Below are 20,689 nucleotides of genomic sequence, written 5' to 3'. Positions count from 1 at the left end.
ACAGAGGTCGCTGTGCGTCGATGTGGTTGAATCGATGTCCCACGAGGGTACAAATGGTAAACTCCCGTCCCCACAAATACATCTTGAATATTTCAGCTCCCCAAACACACGCTAACGCCTCCTTTTCCACTACGGAGTACCTAACCTCCGCCTCTTTCAATGTTCTAGAGGCAAAAGCAATCGTGTGCAACTCAGATCCAGCGTGCATCAAAACTGCACCCAATCCATAATTGCTGGCATCAACAAAAATTGAAGTCCTATCCACAACAGCACACTTAATATCCTTAAATTCCTTTGCACAATTCACATCCCATGTAAATGAAACCCCCTTCCGAGTGAGTCTCCTAATATTCCTTGTTCTGTCAGATAACTTCTCAATAAATTGACTGTAGAACTCCACTAACCCTGAAAACGACAAAACATGACTCTTGCTCCTCGGTGGTACCATCTTCCACTGCATCCTCTTTTGACTTCACTCCTTCACAGGATATTTCATGTCCTAAGTACACAACCGTCTTTGCCTTAAATGGGCACTTCTCTTTGGCAATGTTGAGTCAAGCCTCCATCAAAATCTCCAACAACAACCTCCAACAACCTTTTCAGGAGCTCCTCGTGCTCATCTTCACTACCAGCACACACCAACACGTCATCCTGATAAAATAGTACCCCCTTCTAACTCCCCAAAAGGCGATGCATGACATTTTGAAAGACACTAGCCGCCGACACCAGGCCGAACAGCATCCTCTTACACCTGAAAAGACCAATTGGAGTGATAACTCTCATGTAACTCTATTTGATGATAAGCCGACTTGATATCAAAGATGGAAAACAAATGTGCGCCTGCCACCCCTGTCAGCAAATCATCAATTCTGGGCAGAGGGAACTTTTCTGCCACCACCATACTGTTCAGATGCCTCAAATCTATACACAACTTGATAGAGCCACTAGCTTTTCTCACTATTAAAACGGGGCTTATCCATTCAGATGTTTGCATTTTTTCGATAGCCCCTTCCTTCTCCATCTTAACAATTTCATCTTCCACATCTTTGAGCAAGGCCAACGGCACCATGCGTAATTTTGACGCTTTGGGTTCAGCCCCTCTTCTGAGGCGGATCTTATGTACAAATCCCTTGAGACACCCCAAATTATTACTGAAGAGTCGCTGAACATCCTTCTCACACTTTACCAAGGTACCATCTGACTTGACTTCCTACACAGTCAGCACTTTTTAAGGATGATTTGCATCTTACTTTATTTCCCGATTCGCCTGGTCACTCCATGACAAAAGTTCACCTCCCTTGTTTATCACATAAATTGTCCCTTCCGCTTTCCTCCCCTTGAATTGTAAATCACCATGAAATTTGCCCACAGTATCTATTGGGACATCACCATATGCATTGGCTTTAATCCCTGCCTGTCATGACCCTTGGCCCTGGCCCTCACTGACAAGTCAGCCTTCCAGTTAGGGCCAGGTCAAAGGCCTTAAAACCTCATCCAAGACTCTTGGATACAGGCTCATAACCATCATGAAGACCAACATTAGAATGGGACTATTTACTTGGGACTATTTAACTGGGGGGGTACAGCCAAAATGGAGGCACACACATAGCTCAGTTACAAGGAACTGAGCTATGCAGTCTAGTCTTTTGGGTGTGGCAGGCCTGGGACTACTTTACCTGGACTACTTTACATGAGACTATTTAAACCGCACCCAAACAGCAGAACATGCTTTGCGTTATTCTGCTGTGGGCAGCGTAACGCTCACCGTGTCCAATTCTTTGATGCCAGTTTACCTGAAACCAAGGACCTGCAGAGAGTGAAAGAACACTACGAAACTTACCTGGAACAGTATCCTGTCTTCAGTCCATCGCTGACTTTAGTTCCACTCACCTGAAGGTACGAACTCTATCATCCGGCATCGCATGCATCCTGGAATACCATAACCTGGAAAGAGGAGAAAGAAAGACAGCATTAGTAAGCGTTTACTCAAGTTTCCTCCCGAATGAAGAAAGCCACACAATTCTTACCTGGGTAGTCATCTCCTGGTCAGTATCATTGCTGGAACATTACGGCGCTCGGCGAGGAACATCGCAACCTGCAAGGAGAGAAAAGACACAGGGTAGCAATATAAAAGGTGAAACAGCGTCGCACATTGTGCATTACTCACCAGAGAGCATTGCGCACACCGCGCTTTCGCCTACTGGCCCATGCTCATCTTCAGACTGCATGACAACACCAAAAAACCTTTCCATACCTAAAAGGAAAGAAGCAAGACATTATTATTCGAACCAAGAGGAACATAAGAACTGCATATAAAGCCTGTAAAGCAGCAAACCTACGGAGTCGCAGCAGGCCTGGATTCCCACAGGGGGGCTTGCACCACTGAAGTAACTTGGTTGCTGCTCGCCCCCCACATCTACGCGCCCCTGCCACGAGGAGCAGGACAGAGAATCCACCTCTTACAATATTAAGGTGAGGAGAAGGCCCAAGGGGGAGGAAGGAGTTGAGGCCAAGGGAGGTGGGAAAACAAAGACAATCTGGTATTGAATCCAGCGTTCCTATATTGGAGACCCATCTTTAACCAGAGGCCTTACCAAGGGCCCAGGAGAGGGTTCGAGAGTGCAAATCATCCAACCAGGGCTGGGTGGCGTCCCCGTGGATACCAGGTGAGCGTAACACTGCCTCCCATAAGGTACAGCATTTAAATTAGTCCTTCCACACCTGCACGCTTATAAGAGTGTAGTCACCTCCACTATCAATTAGCGTGGAAGAACAATTTACTCTCTTACCTGGTAACGTTCTTTCGATGGGATGGTCCGACGACGTATTCCATATCTATGACAGTAATCACCACAGCTGTGCTGCTTCGGAAAATCTTTCGTTGTCTGCGTCCTGCGTCGATGACGTTGATACGCTGTCCTCCACGGCCTCCGTTGAGCCGACGTCACCAGATGTTATAAGTAGGACGCACAATGCCCGTAGCCTCAGTTGTAGTTTTTTCCCCAGAATGTGTGGCACCAATTTTCTGCCAGCCTGACCACAGAAAGCCTTGCGAAAACATAAGCTGCAATCGCATAAGAAATTCTGTAGCGGGGTAATCAGGGAGGGGGCGATATGGAATACGTCGTCAGACCATCCCATCGAAAGAACGTTAGCAGGTAAGAGAGTAACATATTCTTCGAGGGGATTGGGTCCTCCGGCGTATTCCATATCTATGACAGACTCCCAAAGCAGTACCAACGTATGGAGGAGAGAAAAAGAATTTAGAATATAGAAATTTAGAATGCCCAATCAAATTGCAGAGTAAAGGACCGCCTTGCCAAAGGCCAAATCCTGCCCATGGATACAATCTAGGGAGTAGTGTCGTACAAAAGTATGGACCGAAGCCCAAGTGGCTGCTTCACAGATGTTACGAATAGGAACACCCCTCTGCAGGGCAGTAGAGGCGCCATACCCCTAGTAGAATGGGCCCGTAAGCCTACCGGAGGGTCCTTACTCGCCAAGCGGTAACATTCAGAAATTGCCTAGATAATCCATCTAGACAAAGTCTGCTTAGTAACAGCTTGTCCCAAACGCCTTCCAGCGTAACCAATAAAGAGCTGATCGTCCACTCTGACCCCGGACATGCGTAAAATGTAGAAACTTAAAGCTCTCCCAGGATCTAACCTATGGAGCCTCTCCTCTTCCTTACCAGGATGCGGAGGAGGATAAAATGCCGGAAGAATGACCTTCTGGCTTAAATGAAATTCCAACACCACTTTCGGAAGAAAGGAAGGAAGAACTCTAAGGACAACCCTGTCCTTATGAAACACAGTGAAGGGTGGCTTAACTGAAAGTGCCTTTAACTCACTCACTCTGCGAGCGGAAGTGACCGCAACTAAAAATACAGTTTTACTGGTTAACAGTCTCAAAGGACAAGAATGTAAAGGCTGAAATGGAGCACCCATTAGGAACTGTAGAACAAGGTTCAAATCCCAACCGGGCACCTGGAAAGGTGACGCTGGGAACACATTAGTGAGCCCTTTCAAAAACTGAGAAATTAAAGGAATTTTGAAATAAGAACACTCCTCAGACGAGCGCTTAAATATGGACAGCGCTGCTAGGTAACCTTTAATGGTACCCACTTGCAGGCCCTTGTGGGCTAACAAAAGCAAAAAAGACAGAATTATAGGAATGTCGCATGAAAAAGGATACACATTCTTAACCCTGCACCAATCGCAGAACTTTCTCCAACGGCAACGGTACAGGGACTTTGTTGCCGGCCGTGTGGCCGAAAGCAACACCTCCATCACGTCTTCAGGGAGGTCCCAATCCTTATACCTCAACCTTTCAGATGCCAAGCGTGAAGGTTGAGGGATCTGACCTCTGGATGGAGAACCTAACCCCCCTCCCATGAGAGCAGATCATCTCGGTAGGGAAGACGGCGTGGAGTGCAGATGGACAAGTCGAGAAGGTCTGGGTACCACGTCCTCCGGGCCCATGCCGGAGAAATGAGGATCATCCGGGACCCGAACCTCCGTAACCTCTGCAGCATTTGCGGGATGACGGGGTCTGGAGGAAACGCGTACAGCAGTGGGAAAGACCACTCCACCATGAACGCGTCTCCTAAGGCTCCTCTTGGAGGAAATTCCCGCGAGCAGAACCTTTCGCACTTCCGGTTGACACTGGAGGCGAAGAGATCCACTTGAGGGGTCCCCCAAAGGGCGAAGATCTCCAGGAGAATCTCCTGAGCCAACTCCCACTCGTGAGAGATCGCGCTCTGCCTGCTCAGAGCCTCCGCCGTCTCATTTTCGTCTCCGGCCAGATGAACTGCCGAGATCGAAATTTCCTGCTGGATGGCCCAGAACCAGAGCTGCATCGCCACCCTGCACAGCGGAAGTGACCCTGCCCTCCCCCTTTTTGTTGAGGTAGTGCATGGCCACTGTGTTGTCCGTCAGAATCAGGACATTCTTTCCTCGCACAGTTGGCAGTAAAGCCTTCAGGGCAAGCCTGACGGCCCTCAGCTCCAACAGATTGATATGGAGTCTGGACTCCGACGGAGACCAACGACCGCTGACTGTCAACTCGTTGGCATGAGCTCCCCATCCTGTGATGAATGCGTCCGTCACGATCGTCACCTCCGGCCAGGGTAGCCAAAATGGAGCCCCCCCTCATCAGAGTTCCTTCGTCGGCCCACCACAGAAGGCCCTGAGCGACCGAGGGCGGCATCTGAACGGGGTCCGACATCCTGCCGGAGGACTGTGACCACTGCATCTTGAGAGCCCATTGCAGAGATCTCATCCACAACCTGGCCTCTGGCACCAGAAGAATGCAGGATGCCATGAGGCAGAGCAACCTCAAGAATTCGAACGCCGGGAGACTGTGGGCATGTCGAAACTTGTGTACCCATCTGCTGAATGTGCTGAGCCCTCATCTGGGGAGGAAAACACTGCCCCAGGGATGTGTCGAGCACTGCTCCGATGTACTGGAGCTGCTGAGCTGGCGTCAAGTGGGACTTCTATAAGTTGAGGGAGAAGCCCAGCTTGTGAAGGGAGTGGCAGGTGACGGACAGATGATCCAGGACTTGCTCGGGAGAGCACGCCCTGATCAACCAATCGTCCAGGTAGGGATAGACGTGAATCCCCCTTTCCTGATATACACTGCCACCACCACCGTGAGCTTGGTGAAAACCCTCGGGCGGAGGTCAATCCGAACGGCAGGACCCGAAACTGAAAGTGCGAGTCGCCAACCGCAAACCTCAGGTACTTCTTGTGCTTGGGATGGATCGGCACATGAAAGTAAGCGCCCTTGAGGTTGAGAGACACCAACCAGTCCTGAAGTTGAAGGACCTGGAGGACTTGAGAGAGAGTAACCATTTTGAACTTGTCCTTCATGAGGAGCTTGTTCAAACCACGCAAGACCAAGACGGGTCTCAATCCCCCGTCTTTCTCTGAAATCAAAAAATAAGGGGAGGACCATCCCTTGTTCCTCTCCGCTACAGGCACCAGTTCTATGGCGCCTTTCTCCGGCAGGGCTTGTATTTCCTGCGCAAGGAGCGGATCCGGAGTCTTCAAAGAGAGATTCCCTGGTGGAATGTCGTGAGGCCTCCGCCGGAAAGGAAGACAGTAGCCGTGGGCTATGATCTCCAGAACCCACACATCTGAAGTAATGGCACGCCATTCTACAAGATGCTGCGCCAGCCTTCCCCCAACTGGCGAACCATGGGACATGGCCTCATGACTGAGCTGAAACGGCTACGGTAGGGCCTGAGGGTAAAGAGGCAACGGGCTGGAGGGCGTAATCATATTGAGCAAAGGCGCCAGGGACATAGTGTAGGAGCGACCTGAGCATCAACAGTGGATATAGCAGCCTTTGAGCAGAGGTCATTTGCGTGCTTCATTCTCCTGGTCTTTAGTTATTTGGTATAAGTGGTAGGGCCAGTAAGGATTAACTTTTGGACGGTGGACGAGCACCCTAGTTTAGTTGCGTTAGGTATGGAAACCTTTAGGAAAGGGAAAGATAGGTATTTTTCTATTGTTTCAATAAGCATCCTTTAAAATGGAAAATATTGGTCTGGCCTACTACAACCCCCTCCACACGGCCCCGGCCGAACACGAACAAACTACATATAAGCCTCCCCAATACAATCCAGATTTCTAGACTGAGAAAGAAGATTTAACATTCTTCAAAACACTGAAATAACTTTATTTTGTCAATAAATTCCCTAGAAACTGCTTATGTGTAACCTCCCCACACCAGGCCTTGTACCCCATGCAGAATGTCATTAGCTTTTACACCAAGTACTGGTGAGAGTGCTGCACTTTAATTTGATGTGCAGTAATAATTATTGCAGCCAACTCTCCTGCAGTGAGTTCGAGAAACCTTTATTTTTGCAACTTTCCCTCCATTCATTTCAATGGAACACCTAGCATAACTAGGTTTCCAAGCAGATTTTTGAGTAATTGAGGCCTTTCTAGCCCTACTCACTTGCTCAACTCATGTTTTGGGGCCACTGGTCAGTCCTCAAGGCTGCCAGTGCAGGGACGTTTTTTCTCCTGTTTTGTATTTTCCTGTGTTTCACATAGTGACACAAACCTTAAGTGGCTTTTTATCTTTTTATTGTTGTATGGCAATATTTTGCATGTCTTTCTGACGTAATGTAATGGGCATTTGTACAGCGCCTTTCATCATTGGTATGGCCTCAACGCACAGTAGGTTGAACGCCATTGGGGTCTAAAGCCCAAGTATGGGAAATTCGTAAGAGAGTTATATATCATATCATGTTATTTGATATTGCATTTATAACGCGCCTGTACTCAAGTGTTTCTAGGCACCACAAGACAAGGGTGGGAAGCCAGACAAACAATCTTACTAGGCCTTTTGACATTCAAATCGTGCAAGTGTGACAACGAAAGGTACAGGGGCAAGGGAGTGGAGGAGGTGCAAGGGAGAGGTTAGGGGGAAGTGCGGTCTGGACCAGTAAGGCTCTGGGTACGTGCGACCAGGGCAGCACGGTTCTGGCTAAGGGCAATTCGGCAGGAGGACTGTAGAGGTTACAGATTACAGCCCCTAAGTGCAAGTGGGCCAGGCAGCAGTGCAAGGAGGACTGTCCTAGAGGAGCCTGGTACCCATTGAGACTCTGAGGGTACCAAGCAACCAGTCGGCGTATCAAACAGGAAGATTAGTAGGGGAGCGAGAGAGAGAAGGCAGAGGAGAAAAAGAGGGTCTTGAGCTGCTTCCGGAACTTCGGGTGGTCCGGGTCAAGTCTGAGGGGGGCAGGGAGGCCATTCCTGAGGGAGGCACCTGCAGTGGAGAGACCTATCTCCCACTCTCTGACTGGAGAAGCATCTGACCCTTAGAGAGTTGGAAGTAGCTAAGCGAAGGGCTTGAGAAGGGAGGTACTTAGGCAGGTAGAGTTGGATGTAGTGCGGTCCCTTGACCCCAGAAAGCCTTGTGGATGATGCAGAGGGTCTTGAACATGATGCCTGCAGCCACAGGGAGCCAGTGGAGAGATTGCAGGACTGGAGAGATGTGGTCCCTGGGCTATAGAATGTTATAGAACACATGCATGCATTTTAGCCAATACGAAGGTAGACATAGGTGGACAAGTCCCTACTAGGTGAGTTACAAACCAAACTCCTGATGTTCAGTCATTAGTGCCATGCAATGGTGACAAATGTTCCAAGCATACCCCCTTCTACACTCCTGTCTTTCAATGTACACATAGTGGCCTTCTATCCAGGAGCTCCCAAGGAATCAGGAGCAGGTTTCAAGGTTAGAGTCTTTACACGGTCTGATGTCAATGTTGATTGACCAGGTAAAAATGGCTTCTACACTGTATCTTCCCTTGAATCACTCAAAGTTCTGTCAGTTGCAACACAAACAATTGCAAATGTATTCCAGGAAGGACGCCTCATGGGATCTGGAATTCTTTTTTAGTCACTGTTTCAGGATGGCAATCAGGGTGCAAAATGTGTACTCGCCACTAGCCATTGCCTAATGATATTTGGCTCTTGGCGAGTAAGAAATGGTGTGCTGTATATCTTGAGAATTTAGGTGGCGAGTGACTTTTTTTTTATGGCTGGCTAGTAGCTTGCAACTTGAATTTTTTCCCCTTGATGGCAATCCTAGAAAAGAAGAATATTATGGCTCTCAAACAGCAAGCCTTTCCAAGTAGTGGCTGCCCTCAGTATACTGTCCCTCTGCTACAGGTTTTGCAGAACCATCACCATGGCACCCAGACACACCGGGTGTTTCCTTGGACTCCTGATGCAATAGAGTAGGCCTTTTGTACAGTAACTGCCAATTAGGGGACTTCACTGTAAAGGTGACAAAATTGTCTCCATAAATTCGCTTATGTCTGTTCCCTCTGGAACAGGGGCCAACTGTAATAAGCTCATATTGGCTGGCCTGTTAAGGTTACCTAGGTGTACCACCTTACTTTCAAGCTGTATAACTGTCCCATCCACGCATTTTTAGAAACCTCTTCCACGCCAATGATGCACGTCCAAGGGTTTACTCAAAGTCAATTGATTTTAGGGTCTTTGCCTTGTACCTCTGTGATAAACAAGACTTCAAGAAACGGTCGGATGCTGAAATAATATTTATTTCCAACGGGTTAAGGGTCTTTTCAAAACAAAAGAATATAGTCCTCTGGTTTCCTTCACCAGTCCTGGGCCCTTCTGGAAGAGATTGAGGCACTCCCCAACCTTGTCCTATCTCGTGGTGTCCGGATAGGCCCACCACTCCGGTCTTCCTTCGTATTCTTCTTCTCTTTCCTGAAAAATGAGAGAACCTCGTTAGTTTTCTTTGGCGCGCTTTTATAGGCTTCTTCAATTACAAGTCTCCACCAATTGGCATCAGCCTGGCCTGACTGGAGCCTTATTGGCTGCTGAGGGGTTGTCCCGCCTCCCATAAAGGCTGCCATGCCAACGTGCTCTATTCCCTGCTTTCGACGTTCAAAGAAACGTTCGAGGTGATCACGTGATCGTGCTGGATATGGGCGGGATCTGGGTCCCTTCCAGCCGCGATTCGCTCTGGAGCCGTTGCGGGACACGCCATGCTGTCGGACCGGTTGCTCATCTCCCACGGCGTCCTGGAGTGCCTTCGCCGGCGTTCCACCCTCTTCGGGGTCGGGTTTCCCCCCAGGTGAGTGCAGTCGTGATTCGCCGCATTCCTGAGCGGCGGCTCGCGTTCCTTCACCGGCGGCGCCTATGACAGCCGAGAGTGAAGGAACCGACCCGCCGCCTCGGCTCTCATGGGCCCCGACCACCGGTGCGCCCAACACCCCCCCTGGGCGTCGTGGTGCATCGCCACACATCCCCACCCCAGTCCCAGGCCGTTCGGGCCGGGAAGCACACCTAGACAGGTAGTCGGCCACCAGCTGAAACCTGGCCGGTTTGTGTAACGTGAGGAAGTCAAAAGGCTGGAGGGAGAGGAACCATCGGAGCACTCTCTGGTTGGTGTCTTTATGTCGCGCAAGCCATTGCAAGGGGGCGTGGTCAGTGTACAAGGTGAACCGGCGGCCCAACAGGTAGTATTTGAGGGAATCGATGGCCCATCGGATGGCCAGACATTCTTTCTCTATGGTGGAATAGGCAGCCTCATGAGGCAGTAGCTTCCGACTGATAAAGCATACAGGACGCAGGTCGCCCCCCCGGTCTTGCGAGAGCACAGCCCCCAACCCTTGGTTCGAGGCGTCTGTTTGTAGATAGAAATGTTCTTGGAAGTTCGGGCAACAAAGTACAGGGTTTGAGGAGATCCTATGTTTCAGGAGTTCTATGGCGTTCCGGGCGCTCTGGTTGTTGGTCAGGTTTGGAACACCTTTGAGCCTCAAAGCATCGGTCAAGGGGGCGGCCACCGAGGAGAAGTCGGGTATGAACCTCCTGTAATACCCAACGAGCCCCAGGAACGCTCGAATCTGTTTTCTGTTGGTGGGAGTCGGGATATCGTGTATAGCCTGAGTTTTCGAAAGTTGTGGTTTCAGGACACCCCCGCCCACTATGTGTCCCAGATATTTGGTTTCATGGGTTCCGATCGTGCTCTTTTTCGGGTTTATATGTAAACCAGCCCTGTGCAGATCGGCCACCACCATTTCCAAATGGTTCAGATGGTCTTCCCAAGTTTTGCTATACACCACAATATCATCTAGATAGGCGGCCGCATATCCATCATGTGGTCGTAAGATGATATCCATTAGTCTTTGGAACGTGGCAGGGGCGCCGTGCAGTCCAAAGGGTAGGACCTTGTAATGATAGAGTCCCCTTGGTGTGGAAAAGGCGGTTTTGTCTTTGTCCTGGGAACGCAAGGGAATTTGCCAATATCCCTTGGTCAAATCTAGGGTGCTTAAAAAGAGGGCTGCTCCGAGGTTTTCCAGGAGTTCGTCCATCCGCGGCATAGGATATGCTTCATATTGGGAAATCGTGTTTAGTTGTCTGTAGTCCATACAGAAGCGGACAGACCCGTCCGGCTTGGGAACCAGCACTATGGGGGATGACCAGACACTGTTGGATGGCTCAATGATATCCATTCGCAGCATTTCGTCGACTTCCGAATTGATAACTCTTCGCCTGGCTTCGGGGATTCGGTATGGTCTGAGCCTTATGGTTTTTCCTGGTTCTGTGTTGATCTCGTGTTCCAGTATACTGGTCCGACCGGGTAGCGTAGAAAAGGCATCAGCGTAGGGGAATAGCTTGTCCATGACGTCTGATTTCATTCTCGGGGATAGAACTTCACCCCAATTGATGGCTTCGAGGGTATCGGGAACGGTGTTCACGGTTTCCTCCGATTCTGGTTCTATGGGTTCAGCGAAGGCGCCCAGACTCGGCCCATTCCACTCCTTCAGAAGGTTGATGTGATATATTTTGTTGGTCGTGGTCCTATCAGGTTGATGCACCCGATAAGTCACCGGGCTGAGCACGTCCGTGATTCTATACGGCCCCCTCCATCTGGCCAATAGTTTGTTTGCAGATGTAGGTAGGAGTACTAGTACTTGGTCTCCAGGTTTGAAGGTCCTCATTCGGCTACCCTTATTATAGTTCTTTTCTTGGGACGTTTGGGCCTGACTGAGGTTGGCTTCGGCCAAGGTACGCAGAGTCGTCAGATGGGTCTTTAGCTCCTCTGTATATTCAGTGAGTGATACTTCCTCGCTGGCTTCCCATTCTTCCTTAACCAGATCCAATATCGTTCGGGGTTGTCTTCCGAATAGAAGTTCGAAGGGGGAAAAACCAGTGGATGATTGGGGTGTATCCCTTAACACCATCAACACCAGAGGCAACACCCGATCCCAGTTTTTAGCGTCCGGCCCGGTCACCCTTCTCAGCATTTTCTTGATGGTCTGGTTATACCGTTCGACCAGTCCATCTGTCTGGGGATGGTATACAGAGGTTCTTATTTGTTTAATTTGGAGACGTTCACATACTTGCCGTAGAAGTACGGACATGAAATTTGTACCCTGGTCTGTAATTATTTCCGAAGGCAACCCCACTCGTGCAAAAAACGGGATAAGATGATCACATAGGACTCTGGCGGATGTTCCCTTTAGGGGAAAAGCTTCCGGATATCGGGTGGCATAGTCGACGATCACTAATAGATATCTATACCCCCTGCTAGCAGGTTCAAAAGGACCGACGATATCCATGCCGATTCTCTGGAAGGGAACCGCTATGAGAGGCATTTTCTGTAGAGGCGCTTTTGCTGGTAGGACATTGCTGGTCAATTGGCATGTAGGGCAGTTTTTACAGAATTGCGCCACTTCCCCGTAGATACCCGGCCAATAAAATCGCTTCAATAGGTTTTGCTGAGTCTTGAGGGAAGCCATATGACCGCCACAAGGATGGTTGTGTGCCAGTTGTAAAACTATGGCACGATGTTTCCTTGGTAGCACCAACTGCTCTTTAGCAACCTCATCCTCGCCTTTATATGTTCGATATAACAGACCCCGTCGTAGTAGGAACCCTGGTCCCTTACTTAGATCGGGTTCCCCTTCTTGTGTTGCCCTTTCTCGTGCTACCCGTAGAGTCGGGTCAGTTAGGGTCTCCCCCCTAATGGTGTCTTCATTTTCCTCCAGACTCCAGTCGATGGGTCTGGTCATGTAACTAGCCTGACACCATTCCATCCGGGTTCGTCTTTTCTTTCCTGGCAAAGGGGTTAGGGAAGCGGAGTCTGCCGTTGGGGTGTCGGAACCGCGAGGAATCTTTTTCTTTTCCTCGAGGGCCTTCATAGCCTGTCCAAATCCTGGCAGATCGGTCCCTATAACTACCGGGGCAGGCAGACACGGCAGGACGGCAGCCCTTATGGGAGTGGTTGTGTCATTTAGTTCTACCACCACATTCTTCATGGGATAACACTTCACATCCCCATGTATACATCTAATTGGTACTGTTTTATTAGATAAATAGGGAGTGTTACTCACGGTTGGTGAAATGGCGGTCTGTCGGCTGCCGCTGTCAAGTAGAGCGCGTGATGGTCTGCCGTCCACCCGGATGTCCACCACATAGGGACCCGGGAGTCCTTCCTCTGATCCAGGGTTCAGGTATCCGATGTCCATCGGTTCGGCTGGTCTCCTTCTGGGGCAGAACCGGGCTATATGGCCCCATTCGTTGCACTCGTAGCACTGCGGTTGCTTATATCCTGGTGCTGCCAATGGGTGTTTTTCCTCACTTCCCGGTTTCTTGTCTTCCGGTTTCCGGGAGATGTCGTCGACGTGTCTCCATCTCGTGGGTAGGGTTCTGCCACCCCTGAATGGAAGGGGGTCAGACATCGGGATAGCAATCCGGGCTGTTATTCCAGTCGGCTGTATCTTGTGGTGACCCGCCTTCTGGTATGCTGAGGCGATATCTACTGCCTCGGTTAAGGTGGGCCGGTGGTGCTGTCTAACCCATCTCTGCATTTGTCCCGGTAGGGCTTCGATAAATTGCTCCAGGATGATCTTGTCGAGGAGGGGTTGATTTGCTGGGGTGGGAGGTAGCAGCCATTTCTCGACCAAATCCTTTATACGATAGTATAATTGACGCGGGCTTTCTCCCATCCTGAGTCGGGTCTCTCTTAGCTGTATCCGGTAAGCCTCTTCGTCTAGGCCTAGACGGTCCAGGACTGCGGCCTTGATTTCTCCGTAAGGGGTGTTACCGTTGGGGTTTACCGCCTGATAGGCACCCTGCATCACCCCGGATAGCAGGGGGGCGACATATTGTCCCCAGCGGTCCGGAGGCCATTGCGCATTCCTAGCGATCCTCTCGAAACTAGTGAAAAAGAAGGCAGGGTCTTCCCCCTCCTTATATTTCTGAAGTAGAGCTGATGGCACCAATGGTTGGTTCCTGGTGTTGGCCACCACATCCGTGAGACGGGCTATGGTCTCATGTTGTTTATCCTGGGCCGTGGTCTGTATAGTACCCTGCAGCTGGATGGCCTGCTGAAAAGCCTGTCTATCGGCAGCCGCCTGTTGGGTTTGCAGCTGTATTAACTGTTGTAGCTGCTGCTGGCCCTCTGATAAAGTTTTGATCAATGCCTCCATGTCGTTGTCGAGATCCCACCTTCGTCGCCAGTGTGATAAACAAGACTTCAAGAAACGGTCGGATGCTGAAATAATATTTATTTCCAACGGGTTAAGGGTCTTTTCAAAACAAAAGAATATAGTCCTCTGGTTTCCTTCACCAGTCCTGGGCCCTTCTGGAAGAGATTGAGGCACTCCCCAACCTTGTCCTATCTCGTGGTGTCCGGATAGGCCCACCACTCCGGTCTTCCTTCGTATTCTTCTTCTCTTTCCTGAAAAATGAGAGAACCTCGTTAGTTTTCTTTGGCGCGCTTTTATAGGCTTCTTCAATTACAAGTCTCCACCAATTGGCATCAGCCTGGCCTGACTGGAGCCTTATTGGCTGCTGAGGGGTTGTCCCGCCTCCCATAAAGGCTGCCATGCCAACGTGCTCTATTCCCTGCTTTCGACGTTCAAAGAAACGTTCGAGGTGATCACGTGATCGTGCTGGATATGGGCGGGATCTGGGTCCCTTCCAGCCGCGATTCGCTCTGGAGCCGTTGCGGGACACGCCATGCTGTCGGACCGGTTGCTCATCTCCCACGGCGTCCTGGAGTGCCTTCGCCGGCGTTCCACCCTCTTCGGGGTCGGGTTTCCCCCCAGGTGAGTGCAGTCGTGATTCGCCGCATTCCTGAGCGGCGGCTCGCGTTCCTTCACCGGCGGCGCCTATGACAGCCGAGAGTGAAGGAACCGACCCGCCGCCTCGGCTCTCATGGGCCCCGACCACCGGTGCGCCCAACACCCCCCCTGGGCGTCGTGGTGCATCGCCACAACCTCTCACAGCTTTTGCACACATTTGTAACTCACCACGTAAGTTCAGAATGTCAGCTTCTGACTAACCTATTATTACTGCTGGAGAATTGCAATGCAATACGATAAACTTTAATTTGCCTAGGAAACATCCGTCACTACCATTCCTGTCCAAGAAGAAGTAAGCACTCTGACACATCTTCTGATGTCCTCCCACCACCCAGGTCCATTCGTAGGCTTGCCTTCTGAAAGGTGCAACCATCAGCGGGGATCCTGGCGTGACAACTGCAGGATTCATTGTGCCTGAAATATTTTCACCATCTTTGTGAAGCAGACTTTCTTTGTATCCAGAGGGAGGCAGGCCATGTTTTCAGCACCTTGTGTCATTTTTTGGTTCACCAGTAACGTACGTCCATAGGTACACACCGCTCTGCCATGCTGGAACTGGTCCGGCTCTTGCTCCTCTAATACTTATTTTTCTCCAAGTAACCAAGTGTTTAGTAGTGCAATGTAAGAACTCCACATCTGTAGGACAGGCCAGCCAGCAGCATGTACCAGTCATGATATCTGTCCTGCTGTCTGAAAGCAGTGGAAACTCTGCGATTTTAAATCTCTAGCACCTCACAAACATTCACATCCAGCATGAAAAACAATACAACATGAAATACATTGTGTCCGGTGCCTTGAGAGCTCTTATGGTTGCATTGCGGCCGTTAAACATGAAGACGGCAAGTCCCTTTTATTTGGGCTTACCAGTTGCCCTGGAGATTCAGGGCATCTGGGATGCAGACCAGTAGCATCCTGACAATGCGCCAACGTCCCAGACGAGAAGCGCCGGGGCTTGAAGCGTGACCATGCAGCTAAGTATTTTCCTCTAGCCATGTGGTTACAAGCTGGAGCCGAGTACAACTAATTGAAAGAGTCTTACTTACACAGGGCTCAGTCAGAGAAATCTCGTTCTTGCAACAGTCATGTTCTAGGACTTCTGGATGCAGGTTAGTGTTAGGTACTTAGGTGTTTCATATATTTAGTTGGTTACTGCTCCAGTAATTTTGGATTTAGGTTACACTGTGTACAGCAGTTTCATTACAGGTACTGCCATTCCTATGATATTATTGTTTTGTTGTTACAAGTTGGTTTTCATTCCTGCCTCTTTGTAATTATCCATTACCCTCTTCTCATTGCAACAGTTCCTGTCCATTCATTTATCATCGGGGGTATGTCACCGAAGCATCCCCGACTTGGGGGAACTCTCCCACAGTGTTGTATTCCTAATTGACCTGTGGGTTATTTCCTTCCACGAGAGTGCTATATTTGCTTCCCAGGCTCCCGTTGCATTCCAGAGTCTGACACGAACATTATGAACAAATGCTGTTCGAATGTCACTAGCATTTAGCCTGAACCCAGGTCTTCATGTTTTTATAGCAGAAATGTATGAGAACTCGATTTGCCCACGATCATACAGTGTGTTAAGTGCAGGAGGAAATATTAGAACCCAATTGTTAATTTTTTCCAAAGCATATGGCAAACGGTAGACAATTCTTCTAGCACACTACCTTGGATTGTGTTTTCCACCTCAATTTCAGTTTCGTCGTCATCATTCAGGCAGTAAGACGTCAACTTCTTTACGTCTTCCTTTTGCAAAGTCTTGGCATCTACCACTGTCCAGGTCTTTTTCACCCTCTCTTCCGTGACCTGTAGAAAAACAAAAGGAAATTTACATACAGGAAATAGGAAATTACAGCCAAAGGTGCTTCTCTTTTATTGACTTGAGGGAACCAAGTTGAGGGAACCAGGTTCCACCTACTGACAGAAAGGAAACTGCATGCTACTAACACAATGTGAGGTCAGCATACAAGCCGCATGTCTTTCGTAGCTTTTGATAAATTCCCTGCGCCTCACCCTAAGTTCCACTGAATTAAAGGGAAACTGGCTGGGTGCAACCAACAGTCAAAGCTGTGCTTTGGAAGGAGGCAATGCCATGTTAGGCTTATGGAATACCTGAGGTGAATAAGTTACTTACCCATGGTAACGTTCTTTCGACAGAATGTTCCTCCCACCTATTCCTCATCTTATATTTCCATATCCAGCTCCAGCTGTTGCGTGTCCATGCCCGTCGACTATGTCCCTCGGAGGCCTCCGTCTTGATGTCGACAACATCGATGGTATAAAGCGCTGCAGCGACCATTGGCTTCAGTTCCGTTTTTTACGTGTATAGGATATCCTACACCCGACAGTTACTCATCCTGAAAGAGCAAAGGCTGCAATCACATGGAAAATTCTACTCCGGGGCAGGTAGGGAAGGGCGATGTGGAATATGTGGGAGGAACATCCAGTTGAAAAGAAAGTTACCATGGGTAAGTAACTTGTTCTTCAAATGGATTGTGTCCTCCCATGTATTCCTCATCCTATGATAAACTCCCAAAGCACTGTTTGTATTGCTGGAAGAGGGAGTCAGAATTTTCAGACTCATGATAATTTAGGATTTCCTTTAAAGGTCTGTGTGTAAATGTAGCACAGCCTTTCCAAATAAACCTTCCCGGCTTGAGGAAGAGTCCAGATTATAGTGTTTGGCCAAAGTGTGTACGGACGACAATGTGGTTGCCGCACAAATATATTTAATTGGGACTCCCCTCTGTAAGGCAGAGGAGATAGCCATGCCCCTGGTCGAATGAGCTCTAAGACCCTCCGGAGGATCATTTCTAGCTAATCTGTAGCATTCAGATAGTCCGAAAATCTTGAAAAAGTTTGTTTCGAGATTGCCATACCCAACTTGGGGCCCATGTAGCCAACAAAAAGTTGGTCCTCCTGTTTTAGTTTAGACATCTTGGAGACGTAGAAACTAAGTGCAGGCCTTTCCAGGATGAGGAGGAAGATAAAATGAAGGTAGAATTATTAACTGAGTTTAATGAAACTCCGAGACAATCTTAGGTAAGAAGGTAGGTTTAACCTTAAGGACCACTTGGTTTTATAGAAGATTGTGAAAGGACAAGGCCTGAAGTTCACTCACAGTTTGGGCTTATGCGATGGCCGATAAAAGGATGGTCTTTAAAGTTAGTAACCTTAAAGGACAGGAAGGGACAGACTCAAAAGGAGCACACAGACATTTCAACACCAAGTTGAGGTCCCAAATTGGGACTTGAAAAGGGACCGGCGGATATGTATTTGTCAGTCCTTTTAAGATTTGTATAAATAGTGGGATCTTGAAGAAAGATACCTCTTCAGAGGAGTGCTTAAAAATAGAGAGAGCTGCCAGATTGGCCAAATGTAATAAGAACACCACCATAGGCGTACTGCAAGTAAAAGGATCCACATTCTTAACCCTTCAACAGCTGCAAAATGTGTTCCAACGGCAGCAGTACAAGGATTTTGTTGCTGGTCTTCTGGCCGAAAGCAAGGTCCCAATCCTTATATCTCAACCTCTCAGACACCATGTGTGAAGGTTGAGTGTCTTCACCTCTAGATGGAAAACCAGACACGTGTAGGACCCTCAGATTGTATTTTTTCTGACATGAGGTAGCCTGAGGAGTAGCGCGAGTACAGAGTATCCAAGCAGATAAGATAGATAAGACTACAATCATCCATGCGCCTTCTCTCAGAGGGGAGGAAGGACGGGCGCATGTGAATCTAAGCAGATACAAGCATCAGAAACACGATTACGGTGAGTAATGTATCCCTTCTGAGGCTTGTGAAATCTGCTTACATCACATGCTGTGCATAGATTAGCGAGAAGTGTTAGAAGAAGAAGGTGGGATGTGAGAATGGTCATGAGCAAATACATGTCTTAGAATCGCTTTGTACCACTTCAGTATCTGTCTTGGAATGAGTGTCAATGCAGTAGTGCTGAGTAAAGGTGTGCATAGAGCTCCATGTAGCTGCTTTGCAAATGCTGTCAAGGGGTACATTTGCAATGAGAGCCAGAGTGGCTCCAGTACCTCTTGTAGAGTGGGCCCTTGGCGTAAAAGGCAGTGTTTTATCTGAGAGGGAATAGCACAGTTGGATACATCTGACTATCCGTTTAGAGATGGCATTCTTTGAGACGCGATCTCCTTCTCTGCCTAGAGCTATGGAGACAAACAGTTCATCTGCCTTTCTTAGTAGTTTAGCCTTGTCTACATAGTAGAGGACCGCTCTCCTCACATCTAGTGTGTGGAGTTTCACCTCAGCAGAGCTTTTGGGTTTTTGGAAGAAGGAAGGTAGCGCTATGGACTGGTTAACATGGAATTTGGAAATGAACTTGGGTGAAAACCTAGGGTGAGTGCGTAAAACCAGTTTATCCTTATGTACCGTAAAGAAAGGATCCTGCACTGACAGAGCTTGAATTTCACTGACCCTTCTTATGGATGTAACGGCTACTAAGAAGGTAGTTTTATAAGTCAGGTGTTTGAGACTAGCTTTGTGCATGGGTTCAAAGGGAGGTCCCATGAGTTTAGCAAGTACCACATTAAGGTCCCAACCTGGTGGTGGGTTAGGAATTGGAGGGTGGAGGCTTTTTACCCCTTCCATAAATGCTGTTAGGGAGAATTCTCTGTAAAGGCTAATTTCCCAAACCTAGTGAGTGCCCCAGCAGCTTTGCTGGATTTTGGGGTTTATTTTTTTCTCCTGCTAAGAGTGTTTTTTATGAGCTATGGGGTCTTTTACTCCATAGGGCTTCATGTATTTTTGGTATGTGTGTTACACAGTACCCTCCGTGCTGTAACACTGAGGTGTCATAGTGACCCCCAAACATAGACTCCGTACCCTGGGACTGACTACTGTCTCCCAGGGCATGTAAAGAACCAGTACAAACCATCATATTGTGGGTATACTGGTAGGGTAATTCGATTGCCCATGGGTCTGTTGTTCGAGGGGGTACTGTCCAGTCCCACCTGAGCAAGTTTTGGCTGGTGGCAGTGGATACTACTTTTTATATTCAACCGCAAATATATTCCTATGGGATTTTCCCATTGTTCGAGGCTAATACTTTTTAACATGGCCTCACACATACCGCCGGTTTATTTATTTAATATCAATTCACCGGTTGGTATTTTTTTGCCAGAACTCGGTTCCAAAATGGCGTTTGTGTTCGCTTCTGTGACTCCAACCCAAGTCGAGCACTTTGTTCCACTTTTTGGCGGGCTTCTCCACAGAAGCCTCCAAAAGTGGTGCCACTCTGTCTGGGTACCACAGGGGGTGAGGGAGGGGGTTTAGGCACCCTGGACTGAGTTGCCTCGGCAACTCAAGTCGCACTCTTGCGTGATTGGCCCAGTGGTGAGCCGCCCGGCTCACCACTTAGCATGTTTGAGTGACAGCTAGGACTGATGAATGAGGGTTTTCTGCATAAAAGCAGGGCTTTGGGGACTGGGACTTCAGACGTCGCCACAGGACCAAAGAATCCAAAGAGGGAAAAGCTGAGCCGACCTGCAAAGACGACACCACCGGTGGAGCACTGCTGAACCGGCTCACCACTTCTTCCAACGACAGAGGAGATCTTCATCCCGAAGAGTCTTCTTCCTTGGACTGGTGGGAATAACCAGTTTGCCCGCCTTTTCGCCTTCCCGGATCATTTCGTGCCCGCCTTGCCTGTGCCAAGCACCCCGGCAACTGGGATACCACGTTTTTCCACTACCGCGAATAAAAGGGTAGTACCTTTTTTACCGGAGAACTCCGCGGCTGGTTTCTTCCCTGGCAGTGCAACGACCTTCAGCTTTCCTCCACGTCGAGATCATCTCTTCCTCTGGACGACGCCGCGACTTGCACCCGCTGCCAGGAACAACTGCCGCCGCTGGAGGATTCTCCCCACTTTCAAGGTACTGTGTCCGCACGGCCTCCCTCGCAACGGTCTGTGTGGGGTGACTCTTAAAACCTCAATTTACCACTTGGGTTGGCCCTAGGCTGGCTAACTGAACTTTTCTAAGCTGAACTAATTCCTTTCTGAACTCTCTGCAAGAC

General features: G+C 49.0%; 1 protein-coding gene across 1 annotated transcript in view; it reads right to left on the bottom strand.

Moving 5' to 3' along the window:
* The window catches only part of XRCC5 (X-ray repair cross complementing 5), a 1,556,689-nt gene that overhangs the window by 1,189,109 nt on the left and 346,891 nt on the right, over positions 1-20,689 (bottom strand). Inside the window, exon 8 of the mRNA XM_069616805.1 lies at positions 16,315-16,453. Coding sequence (XP_069472906.1) covers positions 16,315-16,453 — 139 coding nt within the window. The remainder of the gene's footprint in view (positions 1-16,314; positions 16,454-20,689) is intronic.

The sequence above is a fragment of the Ambystoma mexicanum genome, chromosome 9, assembly GCF_040938575.1.
Source record: "Ambystoma mexicanum isolate Mex_15411 chromosome 9, UKY_AmexF1_1, whole genome shotgun sequence".
NCBI lineage: Eukaryota > Metazoa > Chordata > Amphibia > Caudata > Ambystomatidae > Ambystoma > Ambystoma mexicanum.
This window is presented reverse-complemented; position numbering and strand designations above follow the sequence as displayed.